Here is a 25,440-nt window from a genome sequence, read left to right on the forward strand (position 1 = left end):
AACATTAAGGACATACAAACCGTTTAATGTTGTAGCTTTACCATAAAATAACTCATTTTATAAAACGAACAACTATTGTTCTTAAATAAAAATGAATATCCATCCTGGTCTAAACAAGAAATAGAAATTATATTCCTAGTCAAACTAGGATTGTAGTAACAGTTGTGTAAATCCAATACAAACCCAATGGGCAATGTTAATAAATAGGTCCCTATAACTAATGGAACAACTTTTGATCCTTTTCTCACGTGTAGGTACACTTCTCCTATTATTAATCTCCTCGTACTCCTAAGCCCATACACAAAAGTGCAAATATGATCTTTAGATCCAGTATCTAATACCCATGTGGACTGATTGGAAGTAGATAGATTAATTCCAATAACATAAATACCTGAAGTGTCCTGAGTAGAACTCTTCTTACTCCACTCCCCCTGATTTATCACAATGGAGATGGATCGCATCTTCCTTGCCCTTTCAGGTTTTGGTCTTCTGGATTCTTCCAGATTGCACTATGAAAGAACTTTTCTTCCTTTTAGCTTTCTTACTCTTAGGCTTGCCCTTATGCACCTTGGCCCTTCAACTAAGAGAACACTTCCCTTGACCTTTTATCAATTTTGGGCTTGACCTCCATTAGCATGGACAACAACTGTCCAAGAGTTTCTTCCATAACTATTAGGGAGGAAGTGTAGCATTAAATCTAGGGTAAGTTTCTGCATCCATACCCAAGTTCAGCTCTAGTAACCTGTTGATAAAACCTATCATCTATATGACATACTTCTCAACAGATGATCCTTGAGCCTAGCCATGATCTCATAGGCATCATAACTCTTATGTTGCGACCTATGTTTCGGGGTCATGGCAGCCAAGATGATATACCAAGCGATGATCATATCACCCTTGTGTATCGTTCAGGCCTTATGTGCAACTATTTACCCAACTGGTGGCTTCGCAAGAAGATATCTCTTTATCGCATAAAGAATCTTATCATACTGAGGACTATCATCAAGATGATCTCTCAATCATAGAAATTAGTCCCGTTGAAGGTATTATTGCCCTCGAGTATCGATCTTATTGACACGTTTCCAGACATTCTGGATCAACAATTGAATTATAGAGATAAATGTTATAATTATATTTAATTACGAAATCATAAATTGCAAAAAGTAACATTTTATGATTGCTCCCACTATTTTCTACGAGTTTGCCACCCTCAAGACGTGACTCGAAAAATCCCATTGGAAGATTTCCTAATGGGCTAGGATCCCATCTCCCCTCGCACAACCTTGAGTGACTCAACAAATTGTGCTAAGATCGATTAGGCAGGTACTTGCTACCAATTCCATCTCCATGCAACTCCTAGATACGTTGGGATGACAACTCCTTGTCATGCACATCTCATGTGACTCCCAACCTTTGCCTCTATACTTAGTGAGCCTTGAGTGACTCAACAAACCCACCTTTCTAGTTAAGTCGGACCCATCATTCAAGGACTTCTCATAGCCCATGAAACACAAGTATCATAGGTCATACTTGACGTTGAGTGATTGAACAAATCAAGTGCCAGCTAGAATCCTAATGCCTCATAATGATGGAATGCAAGTTGGCTTAATATTAATGAGGGATTTATTATTTATTTATTTAGGTCTTATCACATGCAATTAATCAAATTAATAATGCATAATAAACAACTCAAATCGGTGTATAGTATGGATAACTACGGCTAGCCCCCTAGAGCCATAGAAGGGAAGCTAGCGAGGTAAACCTAGGTGATGAATCATAACATGCTTCTCAAGCACATTCTCCAAGCTTTTATTGGTCTTCGAATCTTGTCTTCAATTTGGCTCCATCTCTTGCTCTTCATACAAATTTCAACTATCACTACTCTATTCTATTCTACATACATTACATAGAATCAGAAACCCCGAGTTACATTCGGGGTAAGAGAAATGAGAAAAGAATGTACATCAGAGTATAAGAGAGAGGTAGGACACGCAGACCCTATTTCAAAAACCAAATTTACAAGCATTCATTCCCAACATAAAATAAATGGTCGATTCGATCCATACCATACACCCATGCAATCAATCACATTGATTCATTCAAATTATGTTAATTAATTGTTGCATCAATCTCATTGAAATGTTTTCAATAAATTGAAATTTGTATAATTTTGGAAAACAAAATTGTTTTAATTGTATTTGGGCTTAGGCTTTATCCATTAGTCCCACTAACAAGGCTCAATAGGCCTTGGATTAACCAATACATGTCATACAAGCACTAGTAGCCCAATAATTAATAAAACACCCAAATAACGACCTTAGCCCATTTCAATCACGGCCCATAAGTGTCATACACTCATGGATTGGATAGAAAAACCCCAAAAAATGCCAAACAATTTGGTCGGGCCTCACCCGAAGGCACGAAATGCACTGGGCCACCGAAGGGTAGGTCGAGTTACTTATAGTGCGCCCCGAGGAAAGGCCAAAACACAATCTGAGGTAGCAGAGGGGGCCGAAAAGCTACTGGCCACGCTTGTCACACAGGCTATAGGCCGTATAGCCGCATGGAGCACGCATGGCGTGCACATGGCGCTCCTAGGCAGGGCCTAGCATGCAGGTGATATTTCACTCTTAGTAATAAAATAGTTTTGATAATGACTATATGAAAATCAATTTCTACTATATGGACTATATGAATGAGAAAATGCATTTTTAGTATATGAGTCTTAAAGCAAGATATGAAATTTTTGAGTATGGATGAAAGAATGATTGGTTTCAAATTATAACTTTTGATAATCTCAACTTGCTTGTCAAGATTGATTTGTTTCAAATTTTAACTTTTGATTAATTTGTTTCAAATTAAACTTTTGATCATCTCAACTTGCTTTAAAGATAATCAAAATGAGTTTCTAACAGAATCAATTAAGGATGTATTAAAAATTCAAGATTTTCTATAGAATAGTCGACTATCAGGGATCATTCTATTGACTATGCTTCAAAATAGTCGACTATTTTTGATGTTCTATCGACTATTTAAGCATCTGTCGACTATTTTAGCTTCTGTCGACTATCGTGTAAAAATAGTCAACTATGCCTTCTGATCTGTCGACTATTTTTGTTCATGAAATTCAAAAATTTCTTCTCATTTCAGCTTCTGTCGACTATTCAAGTATGTCTGTCGACTATTGAATTTTTGTATTAAAAATAGTCGACTATCAGTATATGTCTGTCGACTATTCTTAGTTTTACTTGTAAAAATAGTTGACTAATCTTTTCTTCTGTCGACTATTTTGTTTCACAGATTTTATAACGGCTAGTTTTTGATGCATTAAATGCTCGCCAACCACCCACAACGGTCCAAATTTCAAACATACCCACCATCAACTATAAATAGGTGGTTGAAGATGCATTAAAGGCTGTTGAGAAACTATTGAATATCTTGAACGATCGTGCCTTCACTGTTACATCGATTTTTACTTCTTTTCTCTCTGTACTCTCATTTAAGAGGCTTTGATATATACTGTTCTATTTCCTTTAAGCCTCGTTTATTTATTTAAAGAGAGAAATCTGTAACTAAGAGTTGTACTCTTAGATTCTCTAATTCATTGTTTGTATTTCTTCCTAGCAGTAGCTAGAGGGCCCATTAAATTGGGAGGTTGTACATTGCCTAGTCAAGGACTAGAGGACCTACTCATATTGAGTAGGGGGTTGATAGTGATATTGATTTTAAAATCCTTAGTGTATAACTAAGGTAGTGGATTAAGCTTGGAAGGCTGAACCACTATAAATCTGTGTCTTCACTGCTCTTCATACTTTCTCCTTTAAGCTTGCATCGTTGCACTTTTTGACTTTGTGTAATCTTCAATAAGACCACATCATTATTCCTCTTTACAAAAAAAATATAAATACTTTCACTTTCCAAAAGAAATTTTTTTTACTTACCAATTCACCCCCCCTCTTGGTGGATATCACATCAGCTCAATTCTATCAGCAGGCTGCGTGCCGTAAGGGCGGTAAGGGGCGTGTGGGCAGCAGGCGGGTTGTTGGGGCCGGCGTGGGCCATTCGCGGGTTAAGCAAGATCACTACGGGGCAAACAGCGTAGTTCAAAAATTTTGAACCTTACCCCAATCCTGGCGATTGGATCAACGTCTAAATTAAATTATTCACATATAAAATAAAATAAATCTAATCTTTAGATTTTCAAGTCATATGCAGATCTAAACCATCTAAGTGTCTGGCCTCTAACTTGTGATACGCAGCACGCATCAGTTGGCAAGGAGAGCTGAATAGGAGTGCTAGCTCCATCTCCTATAGTGGCCTGTGTATGGATGGAGAAAGGACAGATTTTCAACTGTTGAAAACCATCAAAAATCTTAATTTGGCCGACCCCTTAAAGGGATATTTATAGAGGATCAAATCTCATGGGGTTTCATAAACCCTAATAGACATGGATTGAACTAGTCCATTAATCCTACTTTAATTAGAATCTTAAGTGGGCTTATCCTAGTCCAATTAGAAATATAATTAAAGTCCAACTAGAAATATTACTAAGTGGCCCAAATTCATTTATAAAATATTTGGCCCAAATCTAATTCAAGCCAAAATATTTAAAATTTAATATTTGGTCCAAATCTAAATTAACCAAAATATAATATTTATTATTTAATATTTTGTCCAAATCTAATTTAGCCCAAATAGTAATTTGATTTAATATTTGGCCTAAATACTTTATTTAGCCCAAGTATTAAATTAAGCCCAAATTATTAAATTGAAAAATTCTTTCTAATTTAATCAATTGTCATTTTAGGAAACTCTTTCATTTATGACGACCCCTCGTTATATCAACGTCATTACGTCTATTTGTTCTTTTTTCGTGAGAACATATGACGACACAACTTCTTGCCGAAGTATCCCACTTAACCATACGTCAGCTCTCTTGGTTTAAGCTAGGGACCGTGCCTATTGCGTATGACTCATTAGGCTTTCAAATATGTTGGCAATGTGTCGGTACGAACACATAAGACAAGATTGATATCTAGTAAGGCATCATGCCTACCCAATTATTCAGAAGGATTCATAATCTGCAAATAACCTTTCACAAGCATAGTTACTATGTAATTCGATCCTCTAGTCAATGTATCCTATGTGATCTTAAGTTGGCGATATATTGCTTGATTACGATCACATAAGTTTTTTTCGGTCTTTCGGATATCCTCACTTAATAGAGAGTGAATCAATAACTCTTTATTGATCTCTTTCACCATGGCTATGGATTTAAAGTGAATATCCATCGAATGTGCCTTAGATACATCATCCTCTATCAAGGAATAGATGAGTCCCATCTTGGTTATGCACCCATCTCCATAAGCCTCACGATATGCCCAACGATCTCTCATGTGCAGCCTTTGTCTAGTCCCATTGAAACGATGTCAAAGCATACCGATCTTCTTATGAGATGACCGTGACAACCTCAGGTCCAAGAATTAGTTACACCTATCTCGTATGAGAATTCCTTCAACATATAATCAAAATCGATTCTCATGACGAGTCATGTACAGTGACACGTTTTCCAACATTGGTCACCTATGTACTTGTCTAAGCATCCCCATGCCTATGGGTTTGAGATTCCATTGCTATCACATAGCAAAAACATAGCACATACAAGTCTTACCACAATTGTCAATGTCCATTCTTGACATTGTTACGATTTGGGACGTTTAATGATGTCTAGAAATTGTGATGCATCATCTCACATCTTTATGGATTAATCACAGTATATATCATATTGACTTCTATCTAGTTTCATTTGGTCGTTACAATAATAACAAGAAACAAATATAACGACTTCTTGTGAGATTGAATAACTCCTTATTCATTAATAAATATGATTGCAATTGTAAGTGTACAATATGCCCAATCTGATTGGGTCTAGAGCACCTACACTAATAAGATAAAGGAAAGCTAGAAAGAAGTCATGGAAGACTTACATAAAATTGAGCAGTAAATGACTTGAGGCGTGCATTCAAGAACATCTAGACACACTTTTGAGGGATTCCATAAGATAAGAATCCTCCCAGTTGAGTGTAGGTGAAAGTTGTTAACTTCCTGCCAATCCCAAAACTTGGTGTGCATAATCCATTTGAGCTTATCTGAATTAATCTTGGTTTCCAGAATATCGAGCACATTAATGGAATGCTTCCTAATGAGATGCTTGACCCTATTATACTTTAGGGGCAATGAAAAGCCCCTAATATTCCAATAGGCACTAATCACGATGATAACCGAAGGGCATTGCCCTTCTTATTATCCTTATTCTTAGAGTTGCACCCATTATCTGCATTAGCTGCTTTCAATTTGACCTACTTTTTTTCCTTCACAATAACCTCATCCTTACTTTGGTCATTGACCTTGCGAATATGTTTGGAGGACTTCTTCTTCTTCCAGCACATGACCTAAAAGGGAACTTTTGATAGAGCCTGGTCTTTCTCTATATCTTCTACATTTGAACAACATATCAGCTCTTCCCTCTACTCGTTTGAATGAGCAATTGATATATCTGGATGAGCATCCGGGTGGGCTTTTGTAGGATCTAGATACGCGACTGAGGGCTCAAAACCCAAGGCCGTGATGGACCATCCGGGCCCAATCTCTGCCCACCTCCCCCTTGGCACTCTCTGGGCCTGTCCCTCATGGCTCGATCTCGGCCCATTATGGTCCTATGCTAGCCTGCCACAACATCATTGTAGCCTCTACTAGGTATCCGTGTGCCCCCCTCAGGTCCCATCCTCATTAATAGCGGATCCCATCCACATTAATGAAGGTCTCGTTGCCAACATGTCGCTACCTGGGAACCTCCATAGCTCTAGATACTCAGTCTCATCACTTGCAGACGCACGATGCATGCATACAAGAGGACGCCTCCTTCTCCTATATCAATCAGCTCTTTTCAAAGTCAAGGTATGTTCTACCCCCTAACCTACCGATACGCTGCCTTTTCCTTACTCCTTAACTCACTCAAGCGTCGGAGTGTTTGCAGGTGCCCACCGCCCACTAGACGAATCCGTCGCCGAAGCGCACGCCCCGTCACTGCGATCCTGTCTCCGACCACTCCCTTGGTCAGGAAGGAACACGTGGTATTCGGATGGGCTAGGGGACATCTAGATGCCTTCTCTGCCTGAATACGACTGAAGGCCTTGGAATTCGAATGAATTGCTTGACATCCAAATTGTTGGACATCCTGATCATGGCTCAAGGCCACAACATCTGAATGAGCTACTAGGCATCCAGATGGCAACTCTTGCTACTCAATACCCAAGCCGACATTTAGATTATTCTTCTTTTCTGGAAGTAAAGATTCAATTGAAATATCCTAAGGGACTGCCTTGCAAGTCTCAGAAGAGTGGCTAAGAACATTACACCTAGAACAAAATTTCGGTTCACACTCATAAATAACCCGTTGTTCTCCTTTTTTCCCTAAAGGGAGCTTAAAGTGAACCTATCTGATTAATTCACGAGATGCATTGTGATGCCCCGGCTCCACTACTAGGTGTCACCGTAACCCGTGGTTACAACCCCAGTCTACCACGGAGGATGATTATGCCCCGTCACATAAAGTATTAAAATAATATGGGCGCCCTGGGTGGGGTCCAGGCTTCATTGCCTCCGACTGTCGAGTATTCGGGTTCAAGGACATATGCAGTGAAAAATTTACCCGACTAGGCCTTTAAAATACAAATCAAACTAATTATCAACATGCTCAATAAAAATACTTTAACAGTTAGGCATACCACATTCTCTAAATTACTCATAGCGGGAACCTTAAGTTGATCCAAAGCAAATTTTATTTAAACCATAGCTGTCCTCCATAGTCAAGTACAGAGCATATATAATTTACATAAACGACACGTACATGACCTACATCTTCATTGCCTGCAATCCCTATTAACTTGCGACTCTTCCACCACTACTGCTTTCCCTTTCTTAGATCCCGAGCCATCTGTTGGGTTAGTGGGAGTGAAGGGGGTGAGTCTGGAGACTCAGTAAAGGCAATATGCGATGCAGTAAATTAATGAGCATGACATCATAGATAATAATGAAGTGCAGCGTGCATGCAAGCCTGTCCACCGCACCTATCTCAGGCTTTAGGTGGTGTAACGCCCCGCTCCCACTTACGGGAGTTACTCGTAAATAATTACCCGAACTGTTCACCTACCCAGTCTGAGATGAAGGGCGGACTATGTTTCAAGAAGAAACGCCCTAGGTGGGAACTAGGCTTCGTCTGGCCCTTCGCTTACCCAGGATCCATAAACACCCTAGGACCTCGCGAGTTTCTTGTGAATGAAGAAATAACCCGCTACACCGCCCAAGGGCTTCAAGATGCTTCTTAACACCGGGCTAAACTAAGGGGAAAACTCATACTCAGAAAAATCCTCCAATTTTTCCAACATTTCATCGCTCGGGGACTCCTTCGGGGATTTTATAATTTCTTCTATAGCCCAAAATCTCCCAAAATCGGGCCCTATTATTTCCCCTTTTATTCCCCTAATTTTTGAAATTTTTCCCCCTTTTTTTTTTTCGCACGCGGGCCCAAGGCCGGCTGGGCCCGGTCGCGGGCGCCTGGGGCAGCCACGGCCCACGGCCACGTGGGCTGGCCCAGTAGCGGCCGCGCGGCCATGCGCCTGCTGCGCGTGCACCCGCGTGCGCCCCCGCGCGCGCCTGCGCGGCCGCGCGTCCCCTGCTGCCTGCTGACCTGCTGCACCCCCAATTTTCCAGCAACTCCCTTTTTTTGAAGTTCCAACTTTCCAACACCCCAAAAATGCCCAAATTCTCCATAATTTCCTTTCCATATATACACATCAAAATGTACCCTTTGGGCTTAAAGAAATCCTTACACGAGGCATATACAAAGTAAGCAAAAATTTCAACATTTAGAAAAAAATATTCAAATGTCTTCATGCTCAAGCCTCCTTCTCTTGCCAAACCTTTCCATAGCATGCTTCAATACCTACAAGAGGTCAAATAAACCTCATGAGCTCCAAGAGCTCAATAAGGGTGCAATGACATAAAGTATGGAAATTAACAATATAGATGCCAATGCCATATGCAAGTGCCTAGGGTTTCAATACCTCAACCCTCAAGGTTAAAGGCTTCAACATTCCCATCCCAACACACAATTTCATGGCCATGAGTCTCATACACACAAGCATATGCAAAGCAAGCACAAAATGTTAAAATGCATACAAAAGTCATGCTAGCCACCATCCACTTGGGGCTTTCCCCTTACCTCAATACTCCATGGATCTTCAAGTTTCCAACAACTTCAAGCCTCCAAAATCACTTCCTTTAATTTCCTCAAACTCCTTACATGAAAAACAAGCCTAGGATTATAAAGAGATCCTTTAAAATGAGAAATACAAGAAAATTATGTAACCTTTACCTCTAGGCTTCTTGGATTTCTTCCTCTCCTTTTTCTTCTTCTTTCTCTCTTCTTCCTTCCTCTTTATTTCCTTCAAATGGCTAAAGGGGAGACTTCCTCCATCTTCCTTTCTTTTCTTTCTCAAGACTCTTGAAATGGAAAAACTTGAGCTTGAAGGTCCACTTCCCTTTTTATACACTTTCATTTCTCTTTTCTTTTCGATTTATTTTCCTAGCCTTGATATTCCCAATTGCAAGACTTGATCCTAACCTTTCATTTCTCCTTTACTTTTTGAGAATAAATCTTGACCATTGGAAGAAGCACAATCCATAGCCCTTAGTCTTCTTTAATCTCAACCCTTGATGCATTTTGGAAGACTAAATCCCCACCATCCAAATTAACACAATCCATGTGTTTCTCAAGAATGAATCCTAGCCATGGACTTCTTTGGAGATCCAATCTCCACCATCCATTTCATTCTTCTATTGGATCCTTACATCCCATTTGGCAATCCATGCCAACATAAAGCCTTAAATCTCTACCATTAGGTAAATTCCAATTTCAAGACTAATTTTCCACCATTGGATCAAGTCTTCAAATCCCATAAATATCCCATTTCTCATTTATTTAATTGGGACTAATTTCACCACATTAAATATGAAAGACAACTTAGAGAGACATAAATGCTTTTCTTTCCCATTTATTTTAATCTCCCATTTTCCCCCATTAATGCTTGACCATTTTCTTTTCATTTGCAATTTCTTTTTATTGCAACAAAATCATTACACTCACATGGGCTAAATGGCTCATCTTTTCCATTCTTTTTGGTTTATTTAAATCCTTTAATTTTGCTTGAATAAGACCATGCCAAGTGTCACTCTAAGACACAAACTTGGCTTCCAAGTCTTCCATCTCACCCATCCATTAATTATAAACATAATTTACCAATTAATTATTTCCACTCCCATAATTAATTTCCTCCTTTTCTCATAATTAATTCCTTTATGAAATTTCTCTCCAAAATTACCAAAACACCCTTTGTGAATTTTCAATCCCATTTATTTCCACATAATGCAAAATGGGAACTAATTCACTTCCATATTCAATTACACCTTGGAATTATCTCCAATGTACCAAATTACCCTTTTATTGGACTTTGCTATCCAAATTACCAAAATGTCCCTCTCATAGGGCACCCTCAATCTCAAGGATTCAACACCTTCTCAAGGGCATTTTTGAAATTTTTCTTACTTCCTTTCATGTTCTCTTAACACCGGTTACACCGGGTGTTACAGGTGGCCCCTAGTGGTTTCATCTATGACCCCGTCCTAGAACTCTCATGGTCCGAAACCCACTGCCCCATGCCTAGGCACTTCCTCAATATCTTATGTAAGCCATGGCAAAATTAATTTACAATTAAAGCATATTAAACCCTTACCTTAATTTGTTTGTTGCTCGGTGACCAACTCTATCTCGTTGCACTAACTGGTAGCGTACCCGCAACACCCTTACCACAATTATACATATACATGAGGCTAGGTAATTAATTAATTAGCCACTAACTACATTTAATAATTTAAGTAATTAATTTACCAATCCCACTGATTACTTCAACTAATTGACTTACTAAACTAATTAATTAAAATAAACTCCAACTTAACTACTAATTTAATTTAACTAACTAATTAATTAAAATAAACTAATTAATCTAAGCACTTACCTCTCAGTCGATTTCTTCCTTCAAGCGTCTCTATTTCCTTTTGCAGATTGTTGCCGAGCGTTCTCATATTCTTCTCCTATTTATAGTTTCAATTGCCCCCAGATTTCACTCAAAAACCATGGATTTATCCCACTGTTTTATAGCCAATTAATACCTCGATTATGCCTCAGCCACGTGGCTGCAATTTAGCAAGAAATTGAAGTTGATTTAAGGGTAAAATGGATGAGTGGCGAGGGAAGCACCAGTGTGCGCCACGTGGCGCGGTTGGGCTGCACAAGGCCAGCACCTGGCCTCCCCAAAACGACGTCGTTTTGGGGTGCTTTGGCTGATTAAAAATCAGCATTTTTCCTCCCAGCGCGCGCACCTGCCAGGATTCGAACCCGCGTCCCAGCCTTTCTCCTTGCGCAGCTGGTTGCTCCTTCAACCTATATATGCATCCCATTATATTTAACCAATGTTCCAGACCTCTTTCCGGAATTACACTAGCGCCCCAGATTTTTCGAAAATCACACACACACACCCACACCTCATTTCCTCTTATTACACTTATACCCCGAATATTCCAAAAATCCACCAAATTAATTTTATCATTATCTCCATAAATATTTTCAAATAATTTACTTAATTACCTTATTTTCCCATTTCCTCAAAATGTCATAAATAAATATTTTCTCTAAAATATCCAAATATTCTAAAATATCCTCAAATATCAAAATTAATTACTTATTTGCAAATTTCGGGATGTTACAGTTCTCCCCTCCTTAGTGAATTTCGTCCTCAAAATTTTAATATATTACGATATTAACCATGGCCTTCAAACAAATAAGGATATTTTTTTCGCATTTCTTCTTCCATCTCCCAAGTTGCCTCTCGTTCCGAGTGCTGACCCCACTGCACTTTTACCATAGGTAGAGTTCTATGTCTTAACTGACGATCTTGGCGTTCCAGTACCCATAAAGGTTGCACTTCAAAGGTCATACCAGGTTGGAGTTCAATGTCCTCAACATGGACTTCTATGTCTGGATTTAATTGAATATTTTGTGATTATATGCAAGTTTATATGAAAAATGAAGATTAAATTAACATCGGGGCATATTTAAAGATTTAATAATAATAATAATAATAATAATAATAATAATAATAATAATAATAAAATTAATATAATATAATATATTATAATACATATATAAATATAATACATATACACATTCATGCATGAAACATATATATAATACATTATAATATATATTCCATAATATATATGCATGCGCAGTGCATATATATATATAACTAGTTTCACACCCGTGCGTTGCACGGCTATAAAATATTGAAAAAATAAATTTTAATTAAAAAATATTATAATAAGAGTAATATGAGCTAATTCAAATATAATATGAATAAATTGACATATAAAGTATTATTACAAATTTTGGAACACTTCTTTATACACAACATTTGTTGTCGAATCAATTTGTTTTTTTTCACCGTCACATATGAGAATTTTCAATCCTTGTTGACTTGTAACTCTAGAAAGTGCAACGTAAAGTTGACCGTGAGCAAACACTGGCCTCCTCAAGTACAGTCCAACATGTGACAGTGACTGACCTTGACTCTTGTTTATGGTCATGCCGTAAGAAACAATCAGTGGAAACTGTCTTCTCTGAAATTTAAAAGGTAACCGCACATCTGAAGGAGTTAATGACATACGTGAAATAAAAACCTTGTCACCTGCATTACTACCTGACAACATCTTTGCCTCTAAAACATGGCATCCGAGTTTCGTGATGACCAATCTTGTACCATTGCAAAGTCCTGCAGCATGATCAATATTTCTCATAAGCATAACAGGGACACCAACTTTAAGCTTCAATTCATGATTAGGCACCTCGGAACATCTTATTCCATTTAAAAATTTGGTTGAATGAATTTCTGCAAACAAACCAAATACTCTTTCAGTGTGGCACACTGTGTCTGAGCTAAGATATGTCCTCTCTTCACACGGATTTTTGGAAATCATGAAATCATTTATAGCTTGGACATCATCGAGTGTGGGTGCTAGAATGGCTCTTCCTTGCATATAGGATGCATCACAAACATTTTCTAAAAAAGACGGGTATGTACTCTCAACTATAGACTGAATTGTATCATCCGATGCACCAACCAAAACATCACATGGAATATCGACGATCATTTTTCCATCATTTTCCCGACCAATTTTCCCATCTCCAATATTGCAAAGCTAGTCAGAGAAATCTTTTAGTTCATGCACATCATGACAGTTGCCAGAACTCTGAAGTCTCATGTTTTTTGTCAGCTTCAAAATCACACAATGTGTCCATAAGTATGATGAATTGATAGTGGCATGGACAACATCTTGCTTGCTACCTTTTGGAATAACAGGCAAAATCTGACGAAAATCACCACTGAACACGATTGTTTTTCCTCCAAAAGGTTTATCATTGCTATTATTAATAGCGAACCTTAACACATCTCTCATGGTTTTGTCCAAGCCTTCAAAGCAATATCTGTGCATCATAGGAGCCTCGTCCCAGATTATTAGCTTTGTTTTTGCTATCAATTCTGCCAGTGGACTCCCTTGTCTAATATTACACGTGGAGTCTTCAGTGGGGTTTAGGGGAATGACAAATCTAGAATGAGCTGTATGACCCCCTGGTAACAAAAGTGACGCAATACTACTTGATGCAACATTCAGCACTATATCTCCTTTCGTTCGAATTCCAGCAGAAAGTGTTTTCCATACAAAGGTCTTCCCAGTTCCTCCAAAACTGTTTAAAAAGAACACACCTCCTTCATCACCATCCACAGCATGCATTATTCTGTCGTAAGCATATCTCTGCTCATCAGTCAACTGGTTGACATAATTTTTATGATCCTCTGTCAATTTTTTCCTATCGTACGATAGCTCGTCATATATAAGCCTATTTCCAGACACCAATTCATCAACATCGTCAGGAAATGGCATTCCATCAAACTCACGGAGACTCTTACCCCTTCCTTGTAATATTTTTTCAATTTCCAACAAAGCATAACTTTGAATTTCATTATCTGTCAACTGAAGATCTGTTTATAAAATGACGTAAAAAAAATGGCATTAGAACAAATTTTTATCAAAGGCACTCAACGTTATGCTTTTAATAACGAAAATATTTTTTAAAAAAAGAGTATAATTTATTATTATATTCGTTTAATATAAAAATTACCTACAAGACCCAAGACACTACGACGCCTATAGAGTATGTCATCTGATAGGTACTGCCAACACTTGCTCCAAACATACTCAGGTCGGGACAACGAATCTGAAGTCAACAATGTTGCGAAAAGGTTTCTAAGAGAATGTGTTGTCCCCCACTGACTTGCTTCCATTATGCCATCTATATACTATTTGTCATCATTTAGTAACCCCAAAACATAACATGCATCCCTGAATGAACTATATACCACACCATTGACAGTCTTGATATCATCATATGTTGTAGCGCCGCGAACAATATTCAACAAAGTTCTCAAGTAATAGAGTTCTCCGGTACCAAGAGCAACATAGAACATTCGCCCTATTGAAAAGCCTTTTTTCCTTGGTTTCCATTCTCTGCCACTATTATTCCAAACAAACTTTGTTGGAAACTCAACGTATGTAAGCTCCCTAGCCCATTCGTACTTTTTGTTCGCTTCCATCCATTCGGTGAACATATTGTGTCTAATAGTTGGACGATTCATAACATTTTGAATTGGGTCATAATCTGAAAATATAACACTCTGTTGATCAGGGAGATGAAAAGACAGATGCTCAACTGAAGGATCCCTAAAATGAATGTCGAACCCAAATATCCGCCAAGCAGCCTTGCAAGGTGAAATATATCGACAGTCATAGTATATCTTGATTTCATCAACCTCTTTCTTGTTCCCATCTTTGTCAACACTTTGGTAGAAACTTGCAGTGACACGGTCATGACCTTTATGCACGTATTTAAATAGGTACTTGATAGATCTGGACTGATTACACCATTCAACGTTAATGTGAGCACCATATTTCATAAGAAGTTGTTGATTGTGCGGCACTACAAATCGATTGTCTAGATCAATACCATTTCTGTTAACGGTCCTCCCGTTGTCTTGACGCATATATATCAGGTACCCATCTTCATCAACAACAGTGGAGGCATTGAATTTCTTTGGATAATGTTTACTGCAACGACCATTAGCCATACACGGAGAGTTCTGTCGTAGCACACCGCATGGACCGTGTATCATGAAATCTCTAACTGCTGCATAATAATGAGGATCACTTAATTGATAGGGTATTTCAGCAGAAATTATTTTGTCAATATCATCTCCAGTAGGATTTCTAGCTTCCTGGTTCAAGAATAAAAGTATGTAGGCATTGGGCAAACCACGTTTTTGAAATTCAATTGTATACATTGCTGTGGAAAAAAAAAAGTAGATAAAAAATTAGCGAATTAAGTTTAGCGAAATAAGTGTATTTTACTGTATTAGTGATAACGACTATTGTCATAAGAATAAAACGCCTAGAATTTAATAAACATGAGTACGTACCTGCTCTCACTGGGCCAAAAATTTTATCACGTCGTAAGTCCCCCATCAGAAAATCCAACTTAGTCTTGAATACTTTACAAAGTATATCAGGATGATCTTCAGCCTTCAATCCCCTCTTATCCAAAAAACGAACAATTTCTGGCCATTTTGGGTTACATGTGAATGTAATGAACAAATTTGGGTATCCAGCCCATCTGCTTATAGCCATCCCATCCTGGTAACAATTGATCATATACCGTGGACCCCCTGTAAATGTAGAAGGCAAGTATACTCTCTTCCCTAATGATGCAGGATCCGCGTCACCTCCAACTAAGGCCTCTTCCAAGCCTTTGTATACCTCACACCTCAACTCTTTTTGGTGAAACCTAATATACGCCAATCGTGATGATTCCACCATTGAATATGCATCGACCAAAAATTGTTGAAATAACCTTTTGGAAAATAAAATGTTCGAGGACTCACAATCTCTCTCCATAATTCTATATGCAAAAAATTCCCTCATACTCAATTTCTTTCGTGCACCAGACGACCTAGATCTTGAACCACTCAATGGAATGTCAGCTCTATAGCCATCCTGACCGTAAAGGAAAAGCAATGGATATTGCAACCCCAGATACGACACATGTAACTCATTAATACGTTTAAGTAATCCAGATCGAGTTTCGACCACAATGTCTCGAGCACCTGGCAATGTTTCAAAATCTCCAACTATTAAAGCAGCAACTTCTTTAACATCAGGCATGTTATATCTTCTACCATCCCCGTTTCTCTTACCAATGAGTTTCAACTGAACATTTCCAACTTCACCTTGACGTATCCTTTCTGTCACCATTCTAAAAGATTGCACAAGAACATTATGCACATCAAGCATTTGTTTTAGATCAGACACGATATCCTCATGCAAAGTGTGACCAACTGCTGACCTTCTGCATAATAAAAAAATTGATTTTATTTTATAAAACAGGATCTTGTCGTATTCATACAGTAAACAATTAAAATAAAAAGTATCGTTGCACATTAAAAATGCATACCTCACTGATCGGATTCTATTTTCCACTTCATTCTCCACATCATAAATGTAAAGTTGCGCAAACTTAGGAGTCAATCCTTCTACAGGCAATAAACTCCCAATAGAATGATAATTCTCTCCGTGTAAAATGAAAACAGGAGCAGATCTTCCATCGTTGATTTGAGAATCTATCTTCCCTCACATAGATGTAAAAGAAAACATCATGTTGTATGATCGGATGTTTTCACGAAAATGTCTGCTCCTCTCATCATGCCCATATAACAAATCTTTAAATACTCGTGGGGGATCAGGCATACGTGGAAGCACAACCTTTCCATGAGTGCAACACAAAGAGAACTTTGGGGATCGACATGTTTTATAATGTTTATCCAATCTTTCCTCAAACCAAAAAATTGCCGCACAGAACTCGCACATAAAAGTCAGATCTCCAAAATCTTCATATTCTGATAAAAAAAATTGTCAAGAAAACTTATTTAATAAGAAATTCCAAATTTGTTTCATACTAAATTTTGTAAATAATATTTCTATAAATGGAAATATAATAAAATTATTGTTATTTTGATAAGGCATTATAAATATAATAAAATTATTGTTATTTTGTTATTACGAAATAGCAAAGATAAAAAAAAATAGTAATATTACCTGAGTTGGGCAACAATGGAGTGGTAATAATTTGATCATATGTAGTTACGCCTGATATGGACGGTAGAGTAGACTTTATTCCAACTGTGTGCTTTCTCGACCCCAGCAAACCCAACGATCTACTTCGATGATGTTCATTTGATGGTATGTCGCTCGTTGAATGTTGCGTAAACTGACTCCCAAACATTTGATGTCTAATATCTGAGAGAAATAAATTTAATTAGATTTTGTGAACAAAAATTATTGATTAAGAACTTTGTTTTTCTTCCATTCAAAATATATAATACCATTTGTTATGTTGGAGAATGGCCTCTATTGTTTATTCGATTGACATAGACTTGCTCTTCCTGAATGCGACGCAGGTTGCGAAAGAGTTGAGTTGATTTGGGCGTGCATTGGCGTGCGAAGGTTTGAAAGAATTAAAATATCAAAAAATTAAGGGGAGAATAATTTGGTGCTTTTATGTTTTTATATTCTGACCCAATAAGAAATTTACAATTAGCTTTGCAAGTCATTTTTTTTTTTTTTCTGCTTAGAATAGAATAGAAAAAATAACATCGTTGCTGAATAAATACAATGACACTAAACTGCCTCTAATTTTAATAACAATATAGGTCAAACTTTCTTCAAAAAAATAACAATAGACTAAAAATGTTAAATTATTAATTTTGGTATAGCTTACCTTGTTGAATGGAATTTTGCAAGCGAATACACATAAAACATCAAAATAATGCGTTTTAGTTTTTATTATTTATGTAGTGCATTTAAAAAAACAATATTACCCATAATACAAATTAATGAAATATTATGGTTGTAATTAAGAAATTTAATACATTATTAAATTAAAATTCAAGACCCAATTAATTAATAAATGTGTAAATTAGAGGTTGTAATAATAAATTATATAAATATAAATATAGTTGTCATTTTTATGCAGTAACAAAGTCATACTTGGGACATGAAAATAATTTATTATTGTAGCATCTTTAATTTTATGTTGCTTTTGGATTATAAGATGAAAAAAAATAGGTTGTATACACACATATATGAATGAAACAATATACATATATATATATATATATCTTATGAAATATCAAAGATAAAAAAAAATTGTAATATTACCTGAGTTGGGCAACAATGGAGTGGTAGTAATTTGATCATATGTAGTTACGCCCGATATGGACGATAGAGTAGATTTTATTCCAACTGTGTGTTTTCCCGACCCCAGCAAACGCAACAATCTACTCTGATGATGTTCATTTGATGGTATGTCGCCCGTTGAATGTTGCGTAAATTGACTCCCAAACATTTGATGTCTAATATCTAAGAGAAATAAATTTAATTAGATTTTGTGAACAAAAATTATTGATTAAGAATTTTGTTTTTATTCCATTCAAAATATATAGTACCATTTGTTATGTTAGAGAATGGCCTCTGTTGTACATTCGATTGACATAGACTTGCTCTTCTTGAATGCAACGCAGGTTGCGAAAGAGCTGAGTTGATTTGGGCGTGCATTGGCGTGCCAAGGTTTGAAAGAATTAAAATACCAAAAATTTAAGGTGAGAATAATTTGGTGTTTTTATATTTTTATATTCTGACCCAATAAGAAATTTACAATCAGCTTTGCAAGTCATTTATTTTTTTTTCTGCTTAGAATAGAATAGAGAAAATAACATCGTTGCTGAATATATACAGTGACACTAAACTGCTTCTAATTTTAATAACAATATAGGTCAAAATTTCTTAAAAAAATAACAGTAGACTAAAAATGTTAAATTATTAATTTTGGTATAGCCTACCTTGTTGAATGGAATTTTGCAAGCGAATATACATAAAACATCAAAATAATGCATTTTAGTTTTTATTATTTATGTAGTGCATTTAAAAAAACAATATTACCCATAATACAAATTAATGAAATATTATGGTTGTAATTAAGAAATTTAACACATTATTAAATTAAAAGTCAAGACCCAATTAATCAAGAAAGTTGTAAATTATAGGTTGTCGTAATAAATTATATAAATATAAATATAGTTGTCATTTTTATGCAGTAACAATAGTCATACTTGGGACATGAAAATAATTTATTATTGTAGCATCTTTAATTTTATGTTGTTTTTGGATTATAAGATGAAAAAAACAGGTGGTATACACACATCTATGAATGAAACAATATATATATATATATATATATCTTATGAAATAACAAAGATAAAAGAAAATTATAATATTACCTGAGTTGGGCAACAATGGAGTGGTAGTAATTTGATCAAATGTAGTTACGCTCAATATGGACGGTAGAGTAGACTTTATTCCAATTGTGTGTTTTCCCAACCCCAACAAACGCAACGATCTACTCCCACGATGTTCATTTGATGGTATGCCGCTCGTTGAATATTGCGTAAACTGACTCCCAAACATTTGATGTCTAATATCTAATAGAAATAAATTTAATTAGATTTTGTGAACAAAAATTATTGATTAAAAATTTTGTTTTTCTTAGTGTCAAAATATATAGTACCATTTGTTATGTTGGAGAATGGCCTCCGTTCTTCATTCGGTTGACATAGACTTACTCTTCCTGAATGTGACGCAAGTTGCAAAAAAGCTGAGTCGATTTGGGCGTGCACTGGCGTGTGAAGGCATGAAAGAATTAAAATACCAAAAAATTAATGTGAGAATAATTTGGTGTTTTTATGTTTTTATATTCTGACCCAATAAGAAATTTACAATCAGCTTTGCAAGTCACTTATTAAGTTTTTCGTACAATCAGTTTTTTTTCTGAGTGCATATATATATATATAGGGTTGAGTTGTTGCTTTGATAAATGTTTTGAATTATTTAAAGACGGTGAGTTTTCCAAAGTATATAAAGACCAGTTATTTAGTTTTTCGGTGGAACACAAATTATTGAGAATACAAATCAGATTTATGGGGAAAAAATAAATTAATGAAGGCATTAAACGGTTTATACGAAAAACAAAAAAGTTGCGTAAACGTTTTGATCATATGTGGTTACACAAGCATTAACATAGGCATTAAACGCGTGCATTAAATACAATGTTCAACATGTCCAATGTGAGATCGATGGTGTAGAATGTATTTTCCACAATATATATATATATATATATATATAGTTTTGAAGTATTTTTTTTTCTGATTTACTAAGTATTTTTTCTCAGTGCTATATATATATATAGGGTTGAGTTGTTGCTTTGGTAAATGTTTTGAATTGGTTGAAGACGATGAGTTTTCCAAAGTATATAAAGACCAGTAATTTAGTTTTTTGGTGGGACACAAATTATTGAGGATACACATCTGATTCATGGGAAAAAAATAAATTAACGCAGGCATTAAATGGTGTAGTTACATAGACATTAACGCAAGCATTAAACGCGTGAATTAAATGCAATGTTCAACATATCCAATGTGAAATCGGTGGTGTAGAATGTATTTGCCACAAAAAAAAGAAAAAAATACAATTCCAAAGTTTTATTTTTTTTCTAATTTACCAAATATTTTTTCTGAGTGCATATATATATATAAATGTTTTGAATTGGTTAAAGACGATGAGTTTTCCAAAGTATATAGAGAACAGTGATTTAGTTTTTCGGTGGGACACAAATTATTGGGGATACAAATCAGATTTATGGAGAAAAAAATATAGGGTTGAGTTGTTGCTTTGGTAAATGTTTTGAATTGGTTGAAGACGGTGAGTTTTCCAAAGTATATAAAGAACAGTAATTTAGTTTTTTGGTGGGACACAAATTATTGAGGATACACATCAGATTCATGGGAAAAAAATAAATTAACGTAGGCATTAAATTTTGTAGTTACATAGGGATTAACGCAAGCATTAAACGCGTGAATTAAATGCAATGTTCAACATGTCCAATGTGAAATCGGTGGTGTAGAATGTATTTGCCACAAAAAAAAAAAAAGAAAAAAATACAATTCCAAAGTATTTTTTTTTCTAATTTACCAAGTATTTTTTCTGAGTGCATATATATATAAATGTTTTTTATTGGTTAAAGATGGTGAGTTTTCCAAAGTATATAGAGAACAGTGATTTAGTTTTTCGGTGGGACACAAATTATTGGGGATACAAATCAGATTTATGGAGAAAAAATAAATTAATGCAGGCATTAAACGGTGTATAAGAAAAACAAAAAAGTTGCGTAAACTTTTTGATCATATGTGGTTACACAGGCATTAACGCAGGCATTAAACGCGTGCATTAAATGCAATGTTTAACATGTCCAATGTGAAATAGGTGGTATAGAATGTATTTGCCAAAAAAAAAAAAAAAGCTTTAGGAATGGAGTTTAGGTGGGAAAAAAATAAGTTAATGCAGGCATTAAATGGTGTAGTTACATAGGCATTAACGCAAGCATTAAACACGTGTATTAAATGCAATGTTCAACATGTCCAATGTGAAATCGGTGGTGTAGAATGTATTTGCCACAAAAAAAAGAAAATGATTTAGTTTTTCGGTGGGACACAAATTATTGGGGATACAAATCATAGTTATAGAAAAAAAATAAATTAATGCAGGCATTAAACGATGTATACTTCAGAACAAAAAAGTTACATAAACTTTTTGATCATATGTGATTACACAGGCATTAAACGTGTGCATTAAATGCAATGTTTAACATGTCTAATGTGAAATCGGTGGTGTAGAATATATTTGTCAAAAAAAAAAGCTTTAGGAATGGAGTTTAGGTGGGAAAAAGTGTTAGTGGGACCTATTAATCTCAGTAGCTTTATATAATATAATAATAGATATTCTGACCCAATAAGAAATTTACAATCAGCTTTGCAAGTCACTTATTAATTTTGGTATATATAGCTTACCTTGTTGAATGGCATTATGCAAGCGAATCCTCTTCGTGTCCTGATGAACACCGTCTTCGATGTTCTCTTGACTGGTTATATAACTTTCCATGTAGATGAAATGTTATTTTTCCTGTTGTTTTGTATGAAGTACTACAGAAAACAATAGATAAGGAGAGTACAATATAGAACTGATGATGCAGAGAGAAGACGCAACAGCCTTTGTATATAAATGAATTGGAATTTATAAACTTTATTAAAGATTTAGGTCTTAATTTTTGTAGTATGCGTGGAATACTAAAAGTTATCAAACAATTATTCATTAGGGAGTAATGGTATTAAATATTTGTGCTTTGCATTAACCTAGAAAAAGTAGATAGTTGGGTGTGTTAAATCGGAGAGTCTTGGATATTAATAAATAGCTATTTTATTGGGAACAATGCAAAAAAGTTGTCCATTTACTAAACATTAATTGAGTTCACACATGTCACCTATTAATAACCCAACTACTCAAGAGATTAATTGGGTTTTATCAATATGTTGTGCATGCTTATATTATTAACGTGTATTGTTAATTATGTTATATTAACATGTTATTAGTTAGATTATATTTAAAATATTACAATTTTTTTAATATGTTTTACATTCTGATTAAGTTTTATTAAGATGATGAATTTTTGTTAATTCCGCAATAATATAGAATAATTATTCATTAAAGTGTTTAAAGTATTTTAATTTGAACATAAAATAATTCGTAAAGGGATCTGAATTTGAATGTAGACATTTTCGTATCGTAAAAATACCTCTATATTTGCGTTAATTACATTAATTAAAATGTTATGTCACATGGTTATGTTAATGACCATGTTATGTTAATTATATTATATTAACATGTTATATTTGTTATTCTATATTATCATAGAATATTTGAACAATATTTACTAAAGTGAATGAATTATATTTGTGTTGCCCTTGTGGAATTATTGTGTATCTATGTGGTATGACGTGAAAAAAAGGTTAAACTTCATTATCAAAATAAGATTCATAAGTAATATAGGGCATAAGTAATAGAGGGAAGAAAGATACTGTCATTTGGATAAGAGTACAATTCATTAAACATCAATATCAAAAGTCATATGTTAAAGACATAACCAAGGAACTTAAAAAAACCACAAGAAAATATTAAAAAGGTTGAAGTAATAATAATATAACAACTCAATTCTTTTCAACTTTAACTTTCTTCAATTTCGTAGAAGATAGCGCCGTTGAACCGCAATCACTTTCATTGACTTGTGTTTTACCAGTAGTGTCCTTTGTAGCCTTCCTTGGTGTTTTGTTAGGAGACGTTACTTCATTATCCGAAATAGAATCCTGTTCAGTTGTATTTGTTTCTATGTTTCCATTCTCACTATCATCGCTTATGTCGATGATATGATCAGTCGATTTAAATCTTTTGATTAAGTCAGCATCCTTTGAAACACTCACCACTGTATAAACTGTATCTTGCTTGTCAACATTTTTTTGGTTCACATTTATTTTGAAAAAGTATTCTTGACCAACAATGCACTCGATCTCCGTGGGAATCATTTTTGGGTCAGTATCATTTCCAATCGTGTCCTATGAAGCATGAAAAAAAAATGTTAAGTAACACATGAAACAACTTTATAATATTTTTGTAAATAGTGAAATATTTTACCTTGGCAATTTTGTCTTTTAACTCTCGAGCTGTTTTTCCAATCAACTCACGGGATTGGGTGTCCCAAAGAAGTAACGTAACACACTCTGTTCCATCCACAACGTTAATATTAAGCTTGTAATGAATTTCCCCATTGCAGTACTCCTTACAGTGAATACAATAACACTTTCCGTCTTCCTCCTTAACCTTTCGAACACACTTCTTGCAACTCATGAAATACCATCCCCTTTCTGAAATTATTGCAGAGATCACACACGGCACCCAAACATATTCTGCCTATAATCGAAATGTAACAAATAAATAAATTTTTGATTTAGATTAAATGAAACTGTAAATCATTAAGGCATGAATCAAAAAAATACTAACATTTAAACTAATTACCTGATCACTCCCAACAATTTGCTGTAGAGTTCTAACCTTGAACATTTCAGTTTCAATTTCCTCTGTGATAGTTGGCTTGGACGATGCTGAAATTTGACTAATTTGCATCGAATGTTCTTGGCCCAAAGATAGGCTGAATGTTGAAATTATTAGAAATTCATTAGGCATCTACTATAACGTTTAATTAAGCATAGAGACATTGAATGGTAGTCTAGGTTTAATTTTGATTTGATACGTAATTTTTTAAAAACAAAAGCAAATTGTACATTGCACCTGTTTTTGAATTCCACGATCTCTGGAATATTGGCGTTAACATAAAGTTTTCTTGTGTTAAACGTATTTGAGATTCCAACTGTTCCTGCACAAAATAAATTATTTGTATTAGTATAAAATGTAAAAACCGATTCATTTTTGGTTTGTTATTGTATTTAAAAAAATTGTAAATAATTTAGGAATGACCTTTGAAATATTTGATCTTGCAAAACTGCACGGTTTCTTATTGTATTAAAAAAATCTTAAATAGTTTAGGAAATGAACATTTGAAATATTTGGATTTGCAAAACTGCACGGTTTCTTATTGTATTAAAAAAATCTTAAATAGTTTAGGAAACAAACATTTGAAATATTTGGATTTGCAAAACTGCACGGTTTGTTATTATATTCAAAAAATCTTAAATAGTTTAGGAAACGGACCTTTAAAATATTTGGTCTTGCAAAACTGCACGATGACAATCAACGCCTCATTTCGGTCACCTTGCAGATGTTGTTGCATCTCGTCTGCGTAGGTCTCCCAAAGAGTGCATGATAGTTGATTTTTACTATAAAGAACATACCTAATAAATAATTAGTTTGATTAAAAAATTTATTTATTTACAATTTGTAGGATAGAAAGTAGTACATACTCTAGATCTTGAAGTACAATTTCCAAATTTCTGTTGCCTTTTCTCGTGGTGGAATTCTGCATGTTTGAGTTGTTGAACTCCACGACGTATCCAATTACATCTGAAACAAAAAATTAATGATTAGTGATTGAAGATATTAGTGGTATATAAGAAAGTGTCTTTACCGAACAGTGGTATTTGATCGGAATGAGGCAAATCCTTTATCTCCGAAAATGTCTTAAAACTAAAAATAGTTGTTGGA

At 35.2% G+C, this 25,440-nt stretch overlaps 1 protein-coding gene and 1 pseudogene across 1 annotated transcript; both read right to left on the reverse strand.

Moving 5' to 3' along the window:
* Positions 1–12,555: 12,555 nt before the first annotated feature.
* On the reverse strand, positions 12,556–22,332 carry LOC127807689 (uncharacterized; annotated as a pseudogene).
* Positions 22,333–23,435: 1,103 nt separating this feature from the next.
* On the reverse strand, positions 23,436–25,069 carry LOC127807699 (uncharacterized). Its single transcript, XM_052345739.1, has 5 exons — positions 24,991–25,069; positions 24,571–24,655; positions 24,298–24,430; positions 23,917–24,192; positions 23,436–23,837 (listed from the first exon to the last, which is right to left on the reverse strand). Exons 1-5 carry the CDS (start codon positions 25,067–25,069, stop codon positions 23,436–23,438), a joined length of 975 nt encoding a protein of 324 aa, XP_052201699.1.
* Positions 25,070–25,440: the final 371 nt, after the last annotated feature.

The sequence above is a fragment of the Diospyros lotus genome, chromosome 1 (assembly GCF_014633365.1).
Source record: "Diospyros lotus cultivar Yz01 chromosome 1, ASM1463336v1, whole genome shotgun sequence".
In the NCBI taxonomy this organism is placed as follows: domain Eukaryota; kingdom Viridiplantae; phylum Streptophyta; class Magnoliopsida; order Ericales; family Ebenaceae; genus Diospyros; species Diospyros lotus.

Bases quoted from the DNA above. Each gene is read 5' to 3' on its own strand.
- LOC127807699 (XM_052345739.1), bottom strand. From the start codon at position 25,069: ATGCAACAACATCTGCAAGGTGACCGAAATGAGGCGTTGATTGTCATC. The intron at 24,656-24,990 runs GTCCGTTTCCTA...TATTTTGTGCAG, and splicing joins CAAGACCAAATATTTTAAAG to GAACAGTTGGAATCTCAAAT. The intron at 24,193-24,297 runs GTAATTAGTTTA...TTTCGATTATAG, and splicing joins AAATTGTTGGGAGTGATCAG to GCAGAATATGTTTGGGTGCC.